The sequence below is a fragment of the Macrotis lagotis genome, chromosome X (genome assembly GCF_037893015.1).
Source record: "Macrotis lagotis isolate mMagLag1 chromosome X, bilby.v1.9.chrom.fasta, whole genome shotgun sequence".
Lineage (NCBI taxonomy): Eukaryota > Metazoa > Chordata > Mammalia > Peramelemorphia > Peramelidae > Macrotis > Macrotis lagotis.
Genome location: NC_133666.1, coordinates 131,096,152 through 131,119,659, shown reverse-complemented (window position 1 = coordinate 131,119,659; position 23,508 = coordinate 131,096,152). Strand labels below are relative to the sequence as shown.

Sequence of the window (23,508 nt, the reverse complement as noted above, 5' to 3'; positions counted from 1 at the left end):
TGATGGTTTTAATTATAAGCTTTATGAGGATGATTCTCAGGTTTACTTGGTAGTCCTTATACTTTCTTCTGATCGCCAATCTCCCATTTCCAACTTCCCATTACATACCATGAATTGGATATCCAGTAGATATCTTCAGTTCAACATACTGAAAAGTGAAACTCACTATTTCCAAAACTGAATTCATTATCTTCCTCTCCAAAGCTTCCACCCTTCCTAGCTTTCCCATTCTTAGTGCAGATTCCTCCCTTCTCCTAAATTGCCCAAGCTTACAGACTAATTATGAACCCTTATTCTTCACCCTCTCTTTCCCCCCAGCTCCCCACTATTTAATAAGTGATCAAATTTTGTAGTTTCCAGCTTCACGGTCTCTCATATATGTGCCTCCTTCTTTCCCCTCAGTTGCAATCACCTTAACACCTATCTACCCTCTTCCTGCAATAGCTTTTTGGTTGGTCTCCCTGTCTCAAATCTCTCTACTCCAAACCATCCTTGACTCAGCTTCCAAAGTTATCTTCCTAAAGTGTATGACAAACAATATCACTGCCCCAACCCTATTCTCCCTCTGATTTCCAGGGGCTCCCACTGACTTCCAAGATCAAGTGTAAAATCCTCTGTTTGGCTTTGAAAACCCTTCATAACCTAGACTTCTTTTATCTTTCTAGTCTTGTATCTTACTCCTTTCTACAAACAATAAGCTCTCCTTGAGGGATGGACAGTATTCTTCATCATAAATCCTTCAGAGCTGTCTTAGGTCACAGCATTGCTGAGATAAGATAAGTCATTCATAGCTGATCATCTTGCAATATTGTTGCTACTCTGTATGTAGTGGATTTCCCATTGCATTTGCTCATATAAGTCTTTACAGATTTAATGAGAGCATCCTATTCATCATTCCTTATATCAGAATAGTCATCCATCATAATTATATACTATAATTTGTTAAGCCTTTCCTTACCTGATGGGCATTCCCTCAATTTCTAGTTCCTTGACCATAAAAGAGATGCTATAAATATCCTAATATATAAGTCCTTTTCCTTTCTGTTTTTCATCTCTTCTGGAATATAGACTTGATAGTGGCATTGCTATGTTAAAGGATAGCTTCACTAAGTTGCTGACTTGGTTTTCATGATTTTCCTGCATCATTGCTTCTCCCAATTTTTCCTCTTTCTTGATTTTCCTCCCTTACTTGATTTTCCAAATCCTTTTTTGAGTTCTTCCATGGCCTGAGTCTAATTCATTTTCTTGGAGGTTTTGCCTGTAGAAGCTTGGACTTGATCTTCTGAGGGTATATTTTGATCTTTCTTATCCCCATAGTTACTGTCTATGGTCAAGGTTTTTTTTTTTTCTTTTTTTGTTTGCCTATTTCCCCCACCTATGACTTGATTTTAATTCTTTGTTAAGGTGGGGTTCTGCTTCCAGTGGGGGAGGGTGTTTGCTGTCCCAAGCTTTTGGGGGTTTTTTTGCAGTTATTTTCAAAGATACCTTTAGGGATCTGTAAGTTTTCAATTCTTTCAAGGTCTTATGATCTAAGGAAAGGTTTGAACCACTCTCCTGGCCCTTTTACTGATTTGTAATTGAATACAAACACTTTTTTCTACCCTGTAACTCTGAGGAGGGTCTCTGTTCTTCTACAGCAGTAAGCTCTGTTGTGTCTCTGTCCCTTTCCCTGGGACTGGGACCCCAGATTGTGACCTGGATCTGAGTATGGGCAAAGCAATAGAATCTTGCCTTAGAGATGGCAAAGAGACCTCTGCAATTTCTTTCCTACTCCCTTACCATCTGTGGACTGAGAACTCCAGAAGCAGCTGTCTCTGTTAATTCAGGGGTTCCCAAGGATTGATCCTGTTCTGTTGGGGCCAGGTCTTTTTTGCTGAGACTGTGCTCAACTGTGATCCACTCCCATCCAGTTACAGCAGACTCCCCTTCCCTGGGATCTTCTAAGTTGTCTTGGGATAGAAAAATTGCTTCACTCAATCTTTTTGTGGATTGTGCTGCTCTAGAATTTGTTTAGGGTCATCATTTAAAGGTATTTGTAGGAATTTGAGGGAAATTTCTTAGATGACTCTCTGACTTTACTCTGCCATCTTGGTTCCACCCCTCAATGGTTGTTACTCAGGGTTAGAATTCTCTCTTTCCTAATCTCCACCTCTACCTTCCATGGCAACCTCTACAAATAGTAAAGTCTCGCTTTTTGTCAGATGCCTTTTCAGTCCTTAATTTTTGAACCTTCCCTCTGAGAGTATCTCCAGTTTTTCCTGTCTTTTTATTTATACCTAATAGTTTGCATGTTGTCTTTACTCCATTAGATGGTGAGTTCCATGAGAGGAGAAACTGTTTGTGTTTTTGTCTTCTTATATCCCTAGCATTTAGCATATTTTCTGGTAAGTAGTCACTCCATAAATTTGAGTTGACTGACTCAGGGTTAGCCTTATTTGTTTCTGGGATATGCACTTGCTTGTTAAATGATGACAGGGCCCCTCCCCTATGAAATGGTGTAAGGATCAGATTACACACTAAAGCACTCTGCCAATTCAGGAGGGCTATGCAATTATTTTAATCATAATGATTCTACTTTATTTTCTTTTGAGAATACTAGATGAATTGTTTTCAACAACAAAAAAGAAAGACCTTTCTAGAAGGCTAACTTGCATTTGAAACTGCTCTCTATTCTGACCTCTCTCCTTGACTCCATCTCCCCAAAAACCTCTGCCAGGGATAGAAGGCTGGATAATTTTCTTCTTTCATTTCTTTTCCAAGAATCCTATCTCTGATCTGAATGAGTAGACACAGCTGGCTGACTTCTGAAGCTAGATTGATCTCACAATTGATCCACCTGGGTGGGGATAGTTTCTCTTCTAGATGATGCTAGATTTCTTGATACTGAGGAGAGATCTGGGGGGATATAAATGGGGGGAAATTTTCATTAGCTATAAGGATTCTCTACAACTATGCTGGAGGTGACCTTCCTTGAATCCTGAAAAATGACCAAATTGTGTATGTTTGGCCTATCTATCTCCAGTATATTTGGGGAAAATCAGAGACTTTTTAAGGTTGTGTATCTCAAAATTTTAAAACTTCACAGAAGGTTTCAAGAGCCTGGATTACTATGAAATCACTTGCTCCAGAGGGTAGCAATAGTTCATGAATTATTTTGTGACTATCACTGGAATTGCATGAGATTTCTGGAGAACTCACTCTCTTAGAATCAGCCAGTCAAAAAAGCATTTATTAACCACCTGAATTGTGTCAGACATTCTATTAAGCTGGGTATAAAAGAAAGGTAAAAAGAATGCCCTATCCTTAGAGGAGCTCAGTCTAATAGGGGAGAAAGTGGGCAAACAACCACATGCAGGATAAATATTGAGTGATCAACAGAGGGAAGACTAGAATAAAGAGGGATTGGGATAGTATTCCAGAAAGTGGAATTTTAGTTGAAACTTGAAGGAAACCAGGGATGCCAGGAGGCAGAGATAAATGAGAGTGTTCCAAGCATAGGAGACAATCCATGAAAGTTCTTAGAGTTAAGAGAGTAATTAGAGCTTTATTTATATAATTCGTATAGGTTTATACTTTACCATGGCTAGGATCCACAAGGCTCAGTGCTTTGTGAAGATCATACATAGGTAGATGCAGGTATAATCTGTGAGGAATAGGCAGTTATAATAGACTAGTGAGGCATCATGCTGCAAGAAAAGCAGAGGTGTAAAAAGGAGGCAACTAGATGGCAAAGCACATAGAACATTGGATTTAGAATCAGAAAGACTCATCTTGAGTTCAAGTCAGGCCTCAGATACTTATTAGCTGTATCATCCTGAGCAAGTCACTTCACCCTATTTGCCTTAGTTTCTTCATCTGTAAAATGAGCTGAAGAAGGAAATGACAGATCACTTTGCCCAAAAAATCCCAAATATGGTCATGTAGAGTCAGATATGACTGAAATGGGTGAACAACAATAGTGAAAAGAATATTGATTCTGTTGTCATAGGACCTGGGTCCAAATTCTGACTTTGGGCAAGCAACTTAACCTTACCAGGTCTCAGTTTCTTCACCTCTAAAATTCCAGGGGTTGAACTATGAGATCCCTTCCAACTCTACATCAGTGATATTGTAATTCTGGGAGGTCTTCTGTAGGAACAAGTTGATTGGTCAATAGATTTGTCTTTGCCTGTTGTAACCCACTAGGTGCTAAGGATGGATAAACTAACATGGTATCCCCAGGAATTTACCTATTCTTTTCATTGTGTTGGAGAAAGGAGGTTCTCATTTAACAGTGCCCACCATTCAAAGATAGCTATTGATGTGGTGCACACATTGCCAAATAAACATGGGCAAATTCATTATAGATAGGCATAGTTAAGTCCTCCAAAACTTGATTCACCAGAGCAGGGATATTTCATGCCAAAACGTGATTTAGACTCTGGAAGTAACTGGCATAATCTGCCATTGAATTCAAGCCCTTCCTGAGCTGGTGATTAGTACATAATCTTTTCTTTAAACCTCATTGTTAAGTGAATTTTAAGTTGTGTCAAACTTTTTGTGACCCCATTTAGAATTTTCTTGGTAAAGTTCCTGGAGTGGTTTGCCATTTCCTTCTCCAGATCATTTTGCAGATGAGGAAACTGAGGCAGAGTTGTGATTTGCTCAGGGTCAGCTGCTAATTGTCTGAGGGCAGATTTGAACTCAGAAAGAAGAGTCATTCTGACTATAGAACTGGGTACTGTATCACTTTAAATTGGGGAGTCAAATGTCTACTTGAGGTCTTGAAGCAGCATCTTCACTCTTCACTGCAACATAGTCTTTCAGTGAAGCTGAGAGTAACTCCATGGGAAGCCTGCCCTGTTCTGTGAGACACCATGTAGGCTACTGACCTTGACCTAGTCAGTTAGGAATCTCTGAACGTGAAGTCCATATACAACTTGAATTATCTCCAAAAGGTCTTATTGCTACTGTTGAAAAGCCTGAGACTTAGTCAATCAAAACCACCTGCTGTTTGAACCAAGAATTCACTTGATTCTAGGGTCTACTTCACCTGTCACTTTAACTTTGAGGTATCAGGGACCTTGTAAGTATACTTGAATATCCTGCCATTGTAAGACACTCATCATCTATTTTGGAATGGCAGACACTATATTAATATACTATACAAAGGGGTCAGCATGTCCCTGTGATTAGGAGGACTAGAGGAGAGTGGTCAAGGTTATGGTGGTGGAGGAGACCATTTCTCGGCTAGAGACAGAGAGGTAAACTCTGAGTCTGAAACCAAATTACCGTAAGCTAAAATCTAGGATTGAATCAGGAACCTGAGTTCTCTACAGTATGGAAATCCAAGGAGTGGAGGTGAGTGGGAAGCTAGGTATAAGATCAAAAATATAAATAGAGGAGGTTGGGACAAATCAGGAGAGAAGTACAGGGAAACTTTACATACCTCAACCTGTTTCAATTCTTCAACCACCTTTTGCCTATTTCTTGATCTGCTGAATTCCCCCTTCCCCTCCCCATTCAGCCACACAGATGAGGATATTAGAACTCAGATGTGAATTGAGTGGATCTGAACATGTTATGTTATCTTTCTAGGCACCATCATTTCTACATGTATTCTAATCAGTTCTAACATTTTAAAACTAAATTGGCCAATGTAGCTGGGTCTGGAGTCAGGGAGATCTGAGTTCAAGTGTGATTGTGTGACCCTGGGCAGGCCATTTAATCCCTGGCAAACATAATTGACTGAGAACTGACTGATCAAGACCTAGTTATGGCCAATGAATGCCAGAGACTGATTAGACATTGTCTATCTAACATCTGATTATTTTTTTAAAATCTCCCAAACTCTCCCCTCCCCAAATTCCCAAGCTTTTTTCATGGACTTTTGCAAGGTATATAAAACAAACTATCTGGTGAAACTGTGAGATACCTAACTTCTCCCACAGGCAACCTAGACATTCTCTCTGCCTTGGTACTCTATATAAATAAACCCTGTTCTCAGTCTCCCTCTTTGGGTACTCAAACTTCATCTTCTTTGTCCTGATTAAAGACCTCCATTTTGTTTTATTGACAGTTTTCATTAAAATTTCAGGTTGACACCTGTAGGAAAGAATCATGTGTTTTATTTTCACAAGGGTGAGAAAGAGTATTGCCAGAATCTCACAGATGTCTGTGAGGATAATGCCTTACAAGCCAGGATGTCTGGTCTTTGTGGAAACTCAAGCGATGCCAACTTGTTTACAGGAAGGAGAGAGTTAAGACAAAATGAAAAGGTGAAATAACTTTGCAGAGGTTTAATGGGAGACTGTGCTATTGTCCTTTGCACCTGGAGAAGGAAATAGTTGTTCTTGGTCATTAGTAATAGTTTGGGGGGAGGGTGAATGTATCAATTAGGTTTGTGACCCCAGCCAATGATTGGCATGAAGGGGGAGGAACAAAGTCTTTCAAAGTGCATATAACATCTAGAATTTTGGGATTTTTGGGTCCCTCTCCCCTTGAGAGAGGTTAGCCTTTTATTAAGATGTCTTAATAAAAAAAAAACCATTTAAATCAGTCTGGACTAAGTATTCACAAGCCATTTATAACAGCACCCCAATTGCCTCCAAAAATTATTGAAGAAACTATGCTTGATTTTTCACCTTGCTGAAAAATTCACTCCAGTGGACTCTGAGGAACTTGATCAGCCTGACCCAACCTCCTTGTAGTCTCTTCCAGTTGATCTGTTTGTACCCAACGAAGTTTTTCAATGCTCATTCCCATGAAATATTTTTCAGGCTAGAGCCATTTCCCAAATTAGTAAAGACCCTAAAGACTCCTATCTATTTACTATGTCCACAACATATGCTAGCTGTACAACACGGCCCACTTTGAATGTTCATATAGAGTTTGAGAATTGTTTTCAACATATGGTTTTGGCAGCTTGGATGTCTCAATAGAGAACATTGCTCCCCTCTACCAGACATTATGAGAGACTGATTCATAGTACCCTAGAAAAGGTTCTTTTTCACTTATCTTCTCTCACCTCCTCCCATGAGAAAGAGGATTCCATGGCTACATTTCCATTTCGTAGCTATAACATGAGAAAAGACTTTGCTTATAGGATAGAAGGATCCTAAACCAGGAAGTCCTCTGGTCAAGTCCTTCTCCTATCAGATGCTCATTGTGTGGTACTGGGTAAGTTTTTCCTAGAAATTTCTAGAAGACATTTATTTGCAGAGGTACTGACCTGTATTGTTAAAGAATTTTTCCTCACCTAAGAATTTCCTGTGCCAATAACTGCACAGGTAGTTTCCATACTAAGTCTAAACTGTATTATGTAATAGCCAGTTAGGCAACGTTGGCTGTGTAACTTAGGAAAAGGAAGGAACGAAGGAAGTGTGAAATATATATATATATATATATATATATATATATATATGTAAACATATTTCTGTAATTCAAGTGACTAGAAATTCATCTTTCACATAAAGGCTCCTTTTATTTCAGAATCAAAGAACATAATTTTGGTGGGTGAGGTCCAGTGAAGATACCATAGCAAAGTAGGCCTCTCTGGTAAGCAAATCAGTTTAGTAATTGAAAAGAGTGCTTAGAAATGACTCCCTTAATTGGAAAAGAGAATAAAAGCTTACCTCCTTAATCCCATCAAAGTCTCTCAGGCTATGCCTTTACCTTGAAGGTCTTTCAGACTCTCTTTTTATTGGAGTGTGTCCCTGCTTTCTGCAGATCCCCAATTGTGGGGTTGTACCCTTCCTTGATTTGACAAACTGGCAGTGACATTTTAGATCACAACTCCTGATGTCAAGACTATTTAAGGACAACAGTAAACCTCCATTTTCTGGGGATATGGTTAGAAATCCCCCCCCCCCCCCCAAGCTAATCAAGTTAGAGACTTAGAGAAATATCAATAAATGTGTTGGTTAACATAATTCTATTTTTCTCTTCCTTAAGGTGAAACCCTCTGGTAATGTTTTTCTCTGATTAGGACAAATTCTGGGTTAACACATTTATTTCAACAGGCCAAAACTGCCAGTGAGGACCCCTTCTCATTTTGGGGCAGGCTAAATTCATAGAAGGAAGGAAGGAAGGAAGGAAGGAAGGAAGGAAGGAAGGAAGGAAGGAAGGAAAAAGAAAGGGAAGAAATGGAAGAGAGGAAAAGAAGAAAGGAAAGAAGGAAGAGGTCTGGTATTCTTCATAATTACAGCACACTAGCTCATTTTGGCTTTTTAACACTCATCTCTTTCCTTGGACTAAGCCTCCAATACTATCTGCCTCTCCCCCACCCCTCCTCATTCAATGACAAGAAAGATTGAACTCCCTAAAAGGACAAGCAGCCTCTTACCTGAAAGAAAATATTTAGCCCTCAAAATTTAACTTTTCTGCTGCCTTTGAGTTTTATTATTTTTGTTGGAATTGTTTTCAGTCGTGTTTAACTCTTCCATGATTTCATTTTGGGTTTTCTTGGCAATGATCTTGGAGTAGTTCCATATTTCCTTCACAATTTGTTTTGCAGATGGACAAACTGAGGCAAAAAAGTGAAGTGATTTGTCTAGGGTCACACAGTTAGTAAGTATCTGAGGGCAGATTTGAACTTAGAGTCTTCCTGACTCTAGTCCTTATCTTTAAGCAGTTTACATTCTCTTGAGAATATGTACCATAGAAAATCAGGGACAAACTGAAGTTTCACTGTTGACTTTTTAATTTACTGGATAGACATTAATGTAGTACCCAAAACATGTCACTAAAATCCCCTTCCTGGGTCAGCTAGGTGGCTGGCATAGAGGATAGAGCACTGGCCCTGAAATCAGGAGGATCTAATCTCAAATCTAGCCTCAGAAAATTAATAATGACCTAGTTGTGTGACCTTGGGCAAATTATTTAACCCCACTGCCTAGCTAAAACAAAAGCAAAATAAAATGCCCCTCCTCATAGAACTGAGGTGACCTGAGACCAAAAATTCCTAACATTTTTGGTTTCATGGTAGTCAATGAATTCCAATGAACCTACTCTCAGAATATTTTAAATAAATAAAATAAAGATTAGAAAGAAAATGCATCATATTGATATGCAATTATTAAAAACAAATTGTTTTGAGATTGGGTTTCCTATTCTTGCCCATGTTGGAAATACATTGGCTATTCATAAATCCAATCTGATTACTGATTGCCAGGGAAGTCTGATCTGCTTCATTTTTGACCTGGGCCAGTTTGCTCCTTCCTTTGCCCAAAAGGGTTCACTATATTGGTTTCAGACTTAGGAGAGACACCCTATCTGAGAAACATATGCTATGCTGGGTGCTGAGGAAGCCAATAACAATAATGAAATAAACCCTACTCTTGAGGAGTTTACATTCCAGTGTGGGGTGGGGTGGGGAGGAAGGGGGGGGAGATAAAGAGAAGAAAGAGAATAAGCTTTTATATCATACTTACTATGTGCTAGGCTCTGTGCCAAAGGATTTACAAATATTCATTTGATCCTTACAACAATGGGTTAGATATTATCATTATCCCCAGGCAGAGGTTAACTGAGGTTAAGTGACCTGGCTAGGGTCATACATCTACTAGGGTCTGAGGCAGCAAATTCTGAGACCTGATTCTAGGTCTAGCACATTGTAGGTAGATCTATATATGTTTGTTTATGTAATGTGCATGTATGCATATTTGCATATTATATAAAGGATAAATAAAAAGAGAAGAAAAAATAGTTAAAATCAATGTAGCTTGGGAAAGAGGGTGCTATGGTTGGGGTAGATCAGGAAAAACAAAAGATGGTGCTTGAGGTATACCTCGAAGAAAGAGAAGACTTATGAGGCAGAGAAGAGAGAATGCCTTCCAGACATGGAGATAGGACTATGAAAATGAATGGAGATAGGAGATAGAATATCATGTATTAGGGTCAGAAAGAGGGCCAACTTGGCTATTTCACAAAGTATAGGAGGGAAAGCTGTAACAAGTTACATTAATTCACTATCCACTCTCAAAAGGAGAAAAGGACTATTTAACTTAGCCTAAAACTACCTACCAAAAGGTCACAAGAGTGCTCTGGGATCTAATGTTTCAGTGTCTCTCTTCTTAAAAATCTTATAGACTTGACTATATCCATTGCCCTGTGGGCTTCTGTATGCTTTTCTATAAATCTAAAATGATCCTCCAGATATATTTCCATTTAAACATTACATTATTCTGCCAGATGAGTTTTTGAATATACTATCTTCCACATTTATTTGAATTAATTCATTCTTCTTTCCATCTTTTCCTTCTTCTTTTTTCTTCCTTTTCCTTCACTCCTTTATTTCTTTCTTTCCCATTTTCTTTGCTCTCTCCCTTTTCTTTTCCTTCCTTTCTTCCTTCTTTTTTTACACTTCCCCTCCCCCTTCTTTTTTCTCCTTCCTTCTTTTCATCCCTCCTCTCCATCATTCCATCAATGTGGTACATTGGACCACTTGTCTGTCCCCTTTTCATATTTTAATTAAGGATACCTTCAGTAAGTGTGTAGATAACTCTTTCCAGCTCTAAATTCATAATCCTAAATACTGATGGGGAAAAAAGTTATTTATCTAATTTTCCATGAATTTTGTGGGTTAATATTGTTAGAAAAATAAAATCCTTGAGAAGAGAGATGATCATTTTTGTCCTTGTACAGAGTCTAGCATATAGTAGGTGTTTAATAAATTCTTGATTAATATTCAGAAAATGCTAGTCAAATCCAGACCATGACTTCCTGATTGACACTTGGTATCTAACTGAGGGGACTTGAAAGTATTTCATTGACCATAGGACCTGGAGATATATATGATGTATATACACACTTACAAATATTTCTAATGTCTCCTGTTCTGAAAAATGATTAGTTTTCAGCTGCATCTGACACCATTTAGTTTTCTTTACAAAAAAAATACTGGAGTGATTTGCCATTTTCTTTGCTATCTCATTTTATAGTTGAGGAAACTGAGGCAAACAGGGTGAAGTGACTTGTTCATGGTCATACAATTAGACAGTGGCTGAGGTCAGATTCGAACTTGGGGAAAATGAGTCTTACTGATTTCAGGGTCAGCATTCTATCACTACTTGGCTGACTCTTTAACATCTTAGACAGTTCTTATTTGATATTTTCAAGCATCTGATAGGCTGTTAAGAAAAAGGAATAGGTCTTTATTTCAAGGACAAGTGAGTAGGATTATAGTAAAAAAGATTTTGACTTAATAGAAAAGGGGCCCTTCTGAACAATCAGAAAGGTATTCAAACACAAGGCAAATGACCACTTGTCCAAGTCAGACAGATAGATGTAACAGACAGAACCCTTAGAAAGACCTGAGTTTCAATCCCACCTCAGATACTTAATAGCTGTGATACCCTAGTCATTATTTCACTTCTGCATGCCTCAGTTCCTCTATCTGTAAAATTGAGATAACAATAGCCCCTAACCCCAGAGTTGTCATAAGGATCAAATGAGATATTTGTAAAGTACTTTGCAAACCTTGAAGTGTTATAGCTATTTTTCTTGTTGTATTATTGGGAATGCTGAAGAGGGAATTCATGCTTCAGGAAGGGAAAAGGATTATCTGAGGTCCCCTTCAAGTAAAAAAGTTCTAAGGTTCTCTAATTTTGTCATTGACAAGGAACCCACAAAATTAGTCCAGCTGCACATCTGCCATATTTTTATTGTACTTGTACCACGTTGCAAACAATTCCACAAAAAAAAATGCTGCAAAAGTAAGCCTATGGCTGCAGACTGCAGATTTACTCATATATGTATATATTTACACCAAACTATCAAAAGCAAAGTCAGGACAGTAGCGGCTTCCCTTTGCCCATCTAGAAAGGTCAGGATTGCTACTTAATGGTGGATTAATAGAATGACTCATCATTTTACATCACTTTGTAAAAACCAACATTCAAGTATTTTCTGAAAATGAACAATTATTGAAATTCCATTTGGATTAACCACTGAGCTTTCAGAGTTTACTTCTCAAGTCTTTAAGCGCTGAGGCCCAACCCCCACGCCCACCTCAAAGCTTTAGCTTTGGATCAGGTTTAGCACAGGACAGCATGTGATGGGTTAACACAGTTGACCAAGTGGATGTCACCCGGATTAAATGGTGAGGCATCAGATGATGCTGCCCTTCCTTTGTGAAATTTGGCAGGTAGATCTGTGGTTTACACATATATGCATGTATATTATATGCATATGTATATGTGAATATACATATGTATACACACACACACACATATATATATATATATATATATATATATATATATATATATATATATACACCATATGCAAATACAAAATATCAAAGGCCTCCATTCTATACAAAAAAAGGATAGGATGCAATTGCCACAATCCATTTTGTCTGTCAGTGATCATAATATTTTTTCCAACTCTTTCATATTGTCTTGGGGAACTAATTATAAGCATTGCATTAGACTTATTTCATAATTATCCTAATCCTTCTCAGAGTGTCTTTAACTACTTTGGGAACAATTATATCTCAATTCTGAATTCACTGAATTCACAAAGTGGCATACACATAGTCTCTTGCAAGACTTTTTCTTCTTTTTCTTACTTCACTCATAAAAACAGGAACGTGGCTTCAATTTCACTACCTCTTGGTTGTGATCGTGTTGGCAGTGTCAAAGTCATTTTCAATCACACTGTTATAACCATCTTTTTCTATACAGTCCCTAACAGCCTGTAGAACAATCCGAAGCCGTCTGTCTAGAGCCTCTAAATGCAACTGGTAGAGAATGGGAGCGATTTTGTCTTTAAGCAAAGATTCTTCCATCAAGTCACTCAACTTGTATTCTTCCTTGGCAAGTAATTGTAGTCTCAGGTAGGTGGACTTCCTTATTCTAGAAAAGAAAGCATTAAAAAGGTCATTCTCTGGGCTTCTGGCAAACCAGAACAGAGGACACACACACACACACACACACACACACACACACACACACAAACAGACTGTCTTGGGGAATGGCCGCTGGGTAGGGTAATAAGAGGAAGAGGTAGTGCTAAGACAATCTGAATTATTATAATGAAATGGTTCCCATGTATTCCAATTTTCATTGTTTGAAGTTATAATTATGTAAAATATTGTAACTGGCTCTAGTCCAGTGGAAATATGCAGTACAAATTCAAATAATGTGATTACATTATAGGATTCATTAGTTGCATTCAACAGGATCTAGCTAAGCTATAGGGTAGCTAAGAGAGTCTGGACTCTGGAGTCAGGAGGATTTGAGTTCAAATCTGACCTTAGACACTAGATCCTGAGCAAGTCACATAATCCTGTTTGGCTTAGCCTCTAGAAATGATCTGGAGAAGGAAATGGCTAACCATTTGTCCCAGAAAAACCCAAATGGGGTCACAGAGATTTGGACATAACTGAAAAGACTCAACTGCAAAAACTATAATATATTTGACTGGCAGTCTATATAAGCTATGATGAGGTGATCAGTTTTATTCCAGAATGGGGTATTTAAAGGGTACTAAGAGCAGTACTAGCTTCTCTTTGGTAGACTTCCCCCTTTGCTCCCCTACTCTATCCTTCCTGGGGGCAGGGGAGGAAGATTACTTTCTCTCCCTCTTCAGTCACATTAGGAAACATTCTCTCTCTTCCTTCCCCTCTGGCCCACCACTGGATCCTGTCCTCAGGGTATTTTCTCTTCCTTTAGCAGTTTAGAACCATTATAATGGTTGAGAACACATTTGCTTCCTCCTGTGACTATACCTCTGGAAGCAACCTCCCCACCCAGCCCCCTGCTCCCTGTCACTTTGTCCAGGTATAGAAAGGAGTAGTTACTATTTGTCACTGCATCCTTCCATGGGTTCATGCCCAACTCTGTCCCTCATCTCTTGTATGACCCAGGGCAAACTGTTTTATTAGTTGGTTTCTCAGTTCTTTCTTTTGTTCAGATAGTACTATGGTGTGGTGGGAAGTGGATTAAGACCTTGAAGATGCTGGTTGCAGTGTTGATTTTCCTGCTAATTAGATGCATGTCTATGGGTAAAGCATTTTATTTTTCTAGGCCAAAGTCTGCTCATCTGTATATTGTATGGGAACAGTGTGGTACAATGTAAAGAACAATCTTGGAATCTTGGGGTACTTGGTTTGGATACAGTCTCTTCCACTTCCTACTTGTATGCCTTTGGATAAATTGTTTCATCTCTCTCTGGCCTCAGTTTCCCTCTTTGTAATATGAGGTTGGAAACAGATGGCCTTAAAAGTCTTCTGGCTCTAATCTATGATATTCTGGTGCAATCTTAAGATATTGGCTGGTCTAGGTCAGTAGTTTTCAATGTGTGGTCTGGGAATGGGGGGGGTTCAAATAATTTTCTTAATGATACGGACATTTTAATTTCCATTATAGTGAAGAGTGACCAACATAAACAAAAGATCTTTGTGGGGAGAAAAAAAATAAGTTTTTAAGAGTGGAGTTCTGAGATCAAAAATTTGAGAATTTCTAGCCTAGGTGATGGTCTAGCTCTGTCCAGTCATGGAGATGTTATGTGGAAGTGGATAAAAGCCAGCTGTGCTATGAAGTGTTGGAAAAACTCTGTCACCCTAAAGTATGGTTCCTCCCTCACAAAAAAATTCCTGAAGGGTAGCATGTCAGCTTTCTAACACTACATTACCTAAACGTTAACGTTGCTTTTGTTCAGTTGTGACTGACTTTTTATGCATATTTACTATTTATATAAGTATACAAAGGAAGAAGCAGCATGGTAACACCAAATTTGTAATCCCAGGTCTGGGATTCTTGGATAAATTATTTCTTTTGAGGGGGCTCTATTTTTTCATCCATCGTGATAGTAGCAGAATTTTGGATCTGTAGCCTTTTTTTTTTGGTTTTTGTAAGGCAGTGGGTTAAGTGACTTGCCCAAGGTCACACAAGTAGCTAATTATTAAGTGTCTGAGGTCACATTTGAACTCAGTTCCTCCTGACTCCAGGGTCAGTGCTCTATCCACTGGGCCACCTAGTTGCCCAATCTGTGAGCCTTTCTTAAAGCCTTCTGAACCCCCCCCCCACCTCTATTTTCCAATATTAGTATCTAAGGAAGTCAAATGAAAGGAACTTAAAAGGAAAAGTTAATCATAAACTGTTGGCCTGAGATGTTTGAGCTGGGGAGGGAAGATGGTTAGTCGTGTGTTTTATAGACAATCTTTTAAAACCTTCAGTTGTTTTTCAATCATGTCCAACTCTTCATGATCCCTTTGGGATTTCCTTGCCTAAAATATTGAAGTGTTTTGCCATTTTCTTCTCTAGCTTAATCTACAGATGAAGAAACTGAGGTCAACAGGATTAAGAGACTTGCCTAGGATCACACAGCAAGATTTAAACTCAGGAAGATAAGTCTTTCTGATCTCAAGCCGAGAACTATCCAATCAGCTATTCATAAATCAGTTACCTCTAGGGTATAAATGAGTCTCTCTTACCCTGGAGGAAAGACCACAAAAACCCCCAGGTTACTGAGGGGCTGGCACAGGGAGGAATACAGAAAGAGAAACTTTAAAGACTAATTTTAATTATAACTCAAATTTATTTCCTACAGTCCTGGGTATTAATATAACATTGGCCACATTTTAGCTTAACGGGAAGGTACCCAATTTTCCACCTTATTTTGTCAGCCAGGAAGGCATTTCTGAACATTTATTTATAAAGGGTACAATAATGAGAACCACTCACCACAGTTTTATGATCACAGAGCACTTTATATACAGTATCTCATTTGATCTACGTAACAATGTAGTGAAGTCTATAGTACAAAAATCACCATTTTGTAAAATAGAGGGAATTTCAGGATGCTTCCTAAGGTCACTTAGCTTGTCAGGGGCAGAATCTGATCTTATATTCAAGACTTCTGATTCCTTATCCAGTGTTTCTTTTGATTACACTCCTTTTGCCTCTCAAAGGTCTGAGATGATATCTCTCTCAGTCTAATTGAAACTACCATAATCTTGACTGACTTTTACAGGTATAATTCTGTGCTCAAAGACCCTTGATATGGATAGAGAAGGATATGAATAGAACAGAATGCCCAGTTATTAGTTGCTAGTGACTCGTCATTGAAATATTCTTGTATTTAATTTTCTCTATTTTTCACATATTCTTGTGTGGGTGTATTATTATTTTTCCCAATAAAATATGAGTTCTTTGAGGGTAGGCACTGGTTTCATTTTTGCCTTTATATCCCAGCACTTGCTTGTTGATTGAATAAGAGTAGTAAACTGGATTTATAGTCTGGGTTTAACTGCTTGCTTTGCTCTCTATGTAACCTTGACTAAATGACTTCCTCCTCTGTGTGCCTCATTTTCTTCCCCAAGAAAGAGGAAGTTAGATTAGATAATCTGTTAATTGTCTTCCAGCTCTGGATTCTTTGAAGGCAGTATGGCATAGCAGATAATGATGGGTGAACTTGGAGTCATGACTTGAGAATTCAAATTCTGATTCTTATACCTATTACCTGTATGACCTAGGATAAGTCACATCATTCATTTAAGGCTCCATTTTCTCAGCTGTAAAAATGAAAGGATTGGGATTAGGTAGCCTTTTAGGACCCCTCCCAGCTCTCAATCTATGGTTGAGGAATGAGGAATAGAGGACCTTGTCACTGCACCTCTATCATGCCCCCAAGGCAAATGATATAGAATCTGAAAATATAGAATATAGAATCCTAAATTCCATATGCTGTCTAGAAATGAGTTCAAGGGTGATAGGAATGCTATCAAAACAGAACAAAACACAGCACTAGAAACAAAGCAGGTGCCCATTGATTGGGAAATGGCTGAATGACCAGGGATATATGAAGAAAATATCAGTTCAGCATAAAAAAAAGATTCAGAGAATCATGGAAAAACTTGCATAAACTGATATACAGCAAAAAGAGCAAATGCAACTGAACATACATAATGATTACAATAATAAATAAAATCAACTCTAAAATGCAGGCAACTGATTTCATATTTTAATGCAGCGGAAAATAGATATGTTGTTGTTTGTCCTTTATTCTTGAGGAGAACCATGACATCAGGAAGTCATGATGTCATGACTGGAAAGTGAACTGGATTTAAGTGAGGGAGGACTGTGCAAAATTACGAGCCTCATTTTCTCCTCCACATGACCTTGAGGATAACTAGGTGGCATAATGGATAGAGCATTAGATTTGGTACAAAGGAAGACCTGCCTCAGATATTTCCAAAAGCAAACCATTTAACCTTCCTCATCTCTAAAATGGGGATAATAGCCCTAATACCAACTTGTGATTATCTAATTAGATAAAATATGTATAGTGCTTTGTAAACTTGAAAGTGTTATGTGAATGCTTTATTATTATTATCATCATCATTTTTATTATACTCCTTCCCTCAAAGAACTCTTAGCTAAGGAAAATAGGGAGCATTTTATCATATCACAGGTACCTATGTCTTTGAGAAAGATCAGCTTATTTTTTTTAAAGGATATTAAAGGAAAGCCTTCTCTATGGAACCATTTCCCAGTGGGTCTTCACAGAACTGCTCTGACTACTTAGAAGGCATTGCTTACCAATTGAACATAATTTCATCTGTGATGTGGTAGATATTTGGGTGGTGAGTGGATGGATGGGAGATAAAGGGTTTGAAGATATGCAGGAATATCTGTTAAAATGTGATTTCTAGCAAACCATTAAAAATGAAAACTTGGCTTTTTTTCCAGTGACCTACAGTTGCTTTAAGTAGAGGTTAACTTTAAATGGGTTACCTTAATGAGCTTATTACCAGTCCTACCAAAAGTCTATCCAGGCATCCAGTTACAATGTTAGTCTCCTTACTGAGGATACTTGGGAGGTGAATGACCATTCCAAATATCTCAGAATTCAGGAGAGGAGACTAGAAATCCCAGCTCTAAATCGAACTTATTGGGGGGTGGCTAGGTGGTATAGTGGATAGAGCATTGGCCCTGGAGTCAGGAGGACCTGAATTCAAATCCAGTCTCAGATCTTAATAATTACCTAGCTGTGTGACCTTGGGCAAGTCACTTAGTCCCATTGCCTTGCAAAAAAAAAAACCCCAAAACTAACTCTAACTTATTATGAGAACTTGAGCAATTAATCAATCAGTCAATTGAGAAATATTTATAGAGCATTTATAGGTCACACATTCTGTTAGGCATTAGGACACAAATATAAAAAACAAAATCACCCTATTCTTTCTGGAGCAGAAAAAATGATCTAGTTCTCATCTAGTTCTCAAATTCAATGATTTGAAAACCACTTATTTTGAAAACAATTAACTTTTCAAATGAGCACTTATTTGCATTCAACTTCCATTTTTCTCAAAATGATACTCTATTCTGTTCAAATCATCTTTCTCTTTTCTTGTGATCAGGAGTAGCTAGTGCTAATTGTCCTTGGAGTAATTTCATTTCGACATGGAGGAGTGCAGCAGAGCCCCACAGTGAGAACAAGGAGAATCAGATATCAATTATCCTTTAGAAAGTCTGGCCCTCACTCTACCTGGGAGGAAGCTGGTAATGAAGGTGAGCTCAGGGAGAGGAGAATCACAACAATGGAACCCTGGAGGCAATAGACTGTATGTTAGTAATATTGCTTCACAGAGAGCCAGGGAATTGAAGAAGCATGTGAATATGCTGCTGAGGAAAGGATCAAACCTCCATGAAGATGGACAAAACCCCATTTGCCCTGGACTAGTGACAGCTCTGCTTATCATTCAGTGGTTGGAAGAATAGCTGATTTCATTTCAAGCCTTATATTTTCAGGACTGCTTGAGGTGATAATTGAAGGAAAAAGGAGTTCATTAACACCTGGGGAAAAAATCATTGAAGAACTCACCTGCAGCATTGGTTTAAAGGCACCAGAATGGAGAGCTCATCATGGGAGTATTTTCCAAACCTATTTTAAGCAAGAAATATATTATATGTCTACAGTCACATTGGAAGTTACAGGATGTCAAATATGCATCAGTGTATGTTCAATGAAACACACAGGCACAAAAGAAGCCTGTCATTATGCTGGAGCTGACTGGAGTTTGGTTGAGTTGACTAGACCAGAAAAAGAGAAAGCACAGATGAATGGACAGAGAGTTGTTGGGTAAAGATGGAAATTCAGGGAAATATGAACTGTCAAATAGTTTACTGTATAGTATAATTACAGTAGTGGCTCATTTATCCAGTTTCATCATTGAATGGGATGTTCTACATATATGAATTTTCCAGATACCTGGAGCTTTCAGTTTCATGTATTTAAGCATTTCTTATGTTCTCCATTTGGGTGGAAAATCTTTCTAAAACAACTGGTAGCACAGTTTCTTGGATGTTAAATAGAGCTCAATGAACATAATTTAATATTATAAGTCAACCAGTGATTCTGGGCCTGGAGTGAGGAAGATCTGAGTTCAAATGTTCTCTTAGTTACTAGTTGTTTGTGACCTGGACAAGTCACTTAATTTTTGTCTTCATCTTTAAAATGGGGGTAATAATAATATCACCTAGTAAAAAATGAAATATTTGCAAAGTACTTAGCAGAGTCTGACCCCTAATAAGTGCTTAATGAATTTTTGTCCCCCACTATTTGTTAATGACTTAGGGTTACCAATATAAACACAATCCAGAAATGCCCACAAAGACTAATAATACAAATGATAATAACAATAATAACTGGCATTTATATAATCCTTTAAAATTTGCAAAGTACTTTACATATATTGGCTCACTTAATATTAAGACAAATAACATACTGTTTGACCCTACTAAATGGTCCCAGACTGTTGATAACTTATGAATCCTTCTATCTCTTTACTGTCAGATGCCATTTTTATCTTATAGTTATCCTTGCATTTCCAAAGGGTAATTTATTTTATATTTAGTTCTTTTTTAAAAATTTATTTTCAATTTTATAAGTAATTCTAAGTCAGTGGGTCTGAATGGTTCAGTGCCTCCCTTAAAAGGTCAGGTGCATAGACACTGTGGCAAATTTCTCTCCATTCTCATTTATTTTCTTAACAGGTCTCATGCTTATTTCCACTTTCAGACAGGTTACCAAATGTTTGAGATTTCAGGAAGGTGAATATACAGATAGACGAACCTGATAAATTCTATCATTTATAAGAATAAAGAACCCTTACCCTCTTCCATTATCTAAATGAATAATAAATGTTTCATTGCCAAACTTTTCAAAGGTCTCATAGTGATGTCGATCCATGTTTCCTGCAGAAGGAATCAGAAAGAGTTTTGAATATTGGATATGGAAAATTCAAGGATGTAAAATAATAAATGTTAGCTTCTTACACAGAGCAGAATATTTCTTATTCCCCTAATGTATGACCTCTATACCCTAAGAACTAAAATATAAACAGTAAATCTTAGATGCCTACTGAAACCACTAGACTTATTTCACAGGATTAACAAGCCTTATGCTTTTAACAGTTTATCTGTGTTAACATTTGATGGTTTTAATCCACTTTGTTACTCATGTAGGTCTTCATTCTGTAAGTTATGGCTCATATATTCACACCGTGTATCAAAAATTGTTTGGTTACACAAGGCTCTCCCAATAATTCAACTTCTTTTTATAGTTAATTTAACAGGATCAGACACATACCCATTAGGAAATCAAAAATGGTCATGTCCATTATATCCAAAATTCGATTGCTATTGTATGGTGGTGTCTGCTTCACCTCTTCACAGTAATCAGGGTCCACTTCCCATCTGAAAAGAACAACAGGCATGAAGAAAATTCTCATCTTATAGTGAACCAATTTATTTTAAGGACAATTGAAAACTTAGTGAATCAGATTTGAGGCACCACTTATGGAGAGAAGATTAAAACTAGTAAATAACTTCAGTTTTGATAGGTGATATTAGGAGTTATACTTAAGTAAGAAAGTTCTTTTCACCTAATAAGAACAGCAGTTACTGCCAAAACAAACCCAGGGATTTTATGAAAGCAATTACAAAACACTTTTTACAGAAATAATACAGATCTTAATAAAAATTAGCTGCTCATGTATAGGCTGAGTCAATATAATAAAAAATGTGAATTCTACCTGTTAATTTACTTATTCAGTGCCTTATCAATCATACTACCAAAATGTATTTTATAGAATTAGAAAAAATAGTAAGAATATTTCTCTGGAAGAACAAAAATTAAGAATATCAAAGGAATGAAGAACAAAATGTGAAGGAAGACTGCCTAATATTTTCAGATTGCCAACTATATTACAAAATAGTCATCATCATAACAACCTAATACTGGCTAAGAAACAGAGTGATGGATAAGTGGAATAGATTAGGTGCACAATACAGAGTAGTAAATGACTACAGTTATCTAGTATTAGATAAACCAACAGATACAAGCTTTTAAGCTAAGAACTCAACATCTGACAAAAATTGCTGAGAAAATTGGAAAGTAGTTTGGCAGAAACTAGACACTGATCAATACCATGGTCAAGGGATATGAATAGGCAATTTTCAGAAAAAGAAATAAAAATGATTAAAAATATGCTTTATTTAAATCACTACTGATTAGAGAAATTAAAATGAAAACAACTTTGAGATACCACCTCACACCTATCAAATTGGACAGCATGGTACAAAAGAAGAAGGACAAATACTGGAGGAAATGTAGAAAAACTGGGACATTCACGAACTTTTGGTGAAATTGTGAATTAGAGTTCAACCATTCTGGAGAACAATTTGGAATTTTCCTGAAATGACTACAAAACTATACATACCCTTTGACCTAGTAATATCAAAACTAGGTCTGTATCTGAAAAGAGATCAAACAAAAGGGGAAAAGACCTCTTTGTACAAAATTATTTATAGAAGAGCTTTTTGTGGTGGCAAAGAATTGGAATTTGAGGGGGATGCCCATCAAATGGAGAATGGTTAAGTTGGGTATATTATTTTAATGGGATACTAGTTTGCTATAAGAAATAATAAGGGGAGATAATTTCAGAAAAATCTGAGAAGACATACGAACTAGTGGAAAGTGGAGTGAGAGGAACAGTAGAATATTGTAAATAGTGGCAACAACTTTTAAGGATGGTCAATTATGAAAGATAGTTACCATGATCAAGGCAATGACTTAAGACAATTCTAAATGCCATCCACCTTCAGAGAGAGGATTGATAAGTCTGATACCAAATTAAAGCATATTTATTCTTTTTATTTTTATTGTTTTATTTTGTTTGTGGGGTTTTTGCAATATGATTAATGTAAAAATATAGGAATTGGGAGGGAAAAAGAAAATTTGCAACTCTTTAAAAAAAGATTGCTAAATTGTATTACACACAATTGGGAAATATTTAATAAAATTAATAACAATTTTTTTTTAAAAAAAGAAGAGCAGTTACTTAGATAAATTATCAAAGAATAGTGGACTAAGTTCCTTGTGAATAGGGAAGATGTTATTTTTCAAGGATGGTTTTGGTACTCTCTTTCAAGAATGATTTAGGTAAGATTTCTCACTGAGTTGAACTATTGGGTAGAGAAGGGCAGACAAAATCACCTCTGGATATTCTCTTTATTCATATAGTTCTCCATGCCTTTGAAGGACATACTCATCCAAATTGAAGGCTCCTAGGACTGTGCAATGAGTATATTCCCAAATTCTCCTTTCTTTTGGGGGGGTCTGTGAATCCTATTCTCTCTAAACAGTTCCCCTTTACTTCTCAGTTATGCAAATAACATACTCTTAGGGAGCCTAACTTGTGGCAAAGACACCTACACACACACACACACACACACACACACACACACACACACACACACACACACAGATACATCCCTGCTCAAAACTTAAATCTCTAATAGTAATGGACAATGAGTAAAAAACTTTAATGAGAACAATATTAGGGGCCTAGCTTGGAAAAAGTGACCTTATTGGCAGACTGGCAAATAGGGAACAGGGAAGTGCATATAGAAAAGTACACATCTTCCCCGAATGACATATTATCTAATACTTGAAAAAAATTCCTTTAGTTTAATACTAATTTTCCCTTGAGGGTTCTCTATTCTAGATCCAGGGAGGGGTAATGCATTAACTAATTAGCACCCATGTATGTATGAACTGATTACTTCCCCCTCCCTTTTTTTTAGTGAAAAGAGCAGTAGAATATTAGGGGAGATATTTTACCTTTGTGTATTGAGGGAAAAGGGGTTCATGTGTATAGGAAGAAAGAGTGGGGAGACTAAAGTGAATGAGGGCATTGGTAGAGGGGGTGAAGTGGGGAGGGAATGGATTCAGAAAACAAAGGTAGGAAGTACTGAATATAATCCCACCAACATTCTCTGGATGATTGTAATGGGTGGGGATCCGAAAAAGGCTTTTTTTCCCTAGTTATGTTCTCCAAAGGTGTCTTCTCAGACTCAAAGCATCTCTCTTATTTCATTATAAATAATAATACAACAACGAAGTCTTCACATTGAAAAGTTTTTGATGTTCCAGTTGAAGGCTCATTTATTTTAATCAATATGATAAATTTGAATTTGATAATTTTTAATAAATTAGCCAGGTCTGGCTTGAAGTTTG

General features: G+C 37.3%; 1 protein-coding gene across 1 annotated transcript in view; it reads right to left on the bottom strand.

Annotated features, from left to right (window-relative positions):
- Positions 1-5,863: 5,863 nt before the first annotated feature.
- Positions 5,864-23,508, bottom strand: part of FAM20C (FAM20C golgi associated secretory pathway kinase) — a 137,899-nt gene continuing 120,254 nt past the window's right edge. Inside the window, exons 7-10 of the mRNA XM_074205311.1 lie at positions 20,578-20,684; positions 20,102-20,183; positions 18,811-18,870; positions 5,864-12,836 (exon numbers count right to left, since the gene is read on the bottom strand). Coding sequence (XP_074061412.1) covers positions 12,587-12,836; positions 18,811-18,870; positions 20,102-20,183; positions 20,578-20,684 — 499 coding nt within the window. The 3' untranslated portion in view covers positions 5,864-12,586. The remainder of the gene's footprint in view (positions 12,837-18,810; positions 18,871-20,101; positions 20,184-20,577; positions 20,685-23,508) is intronic.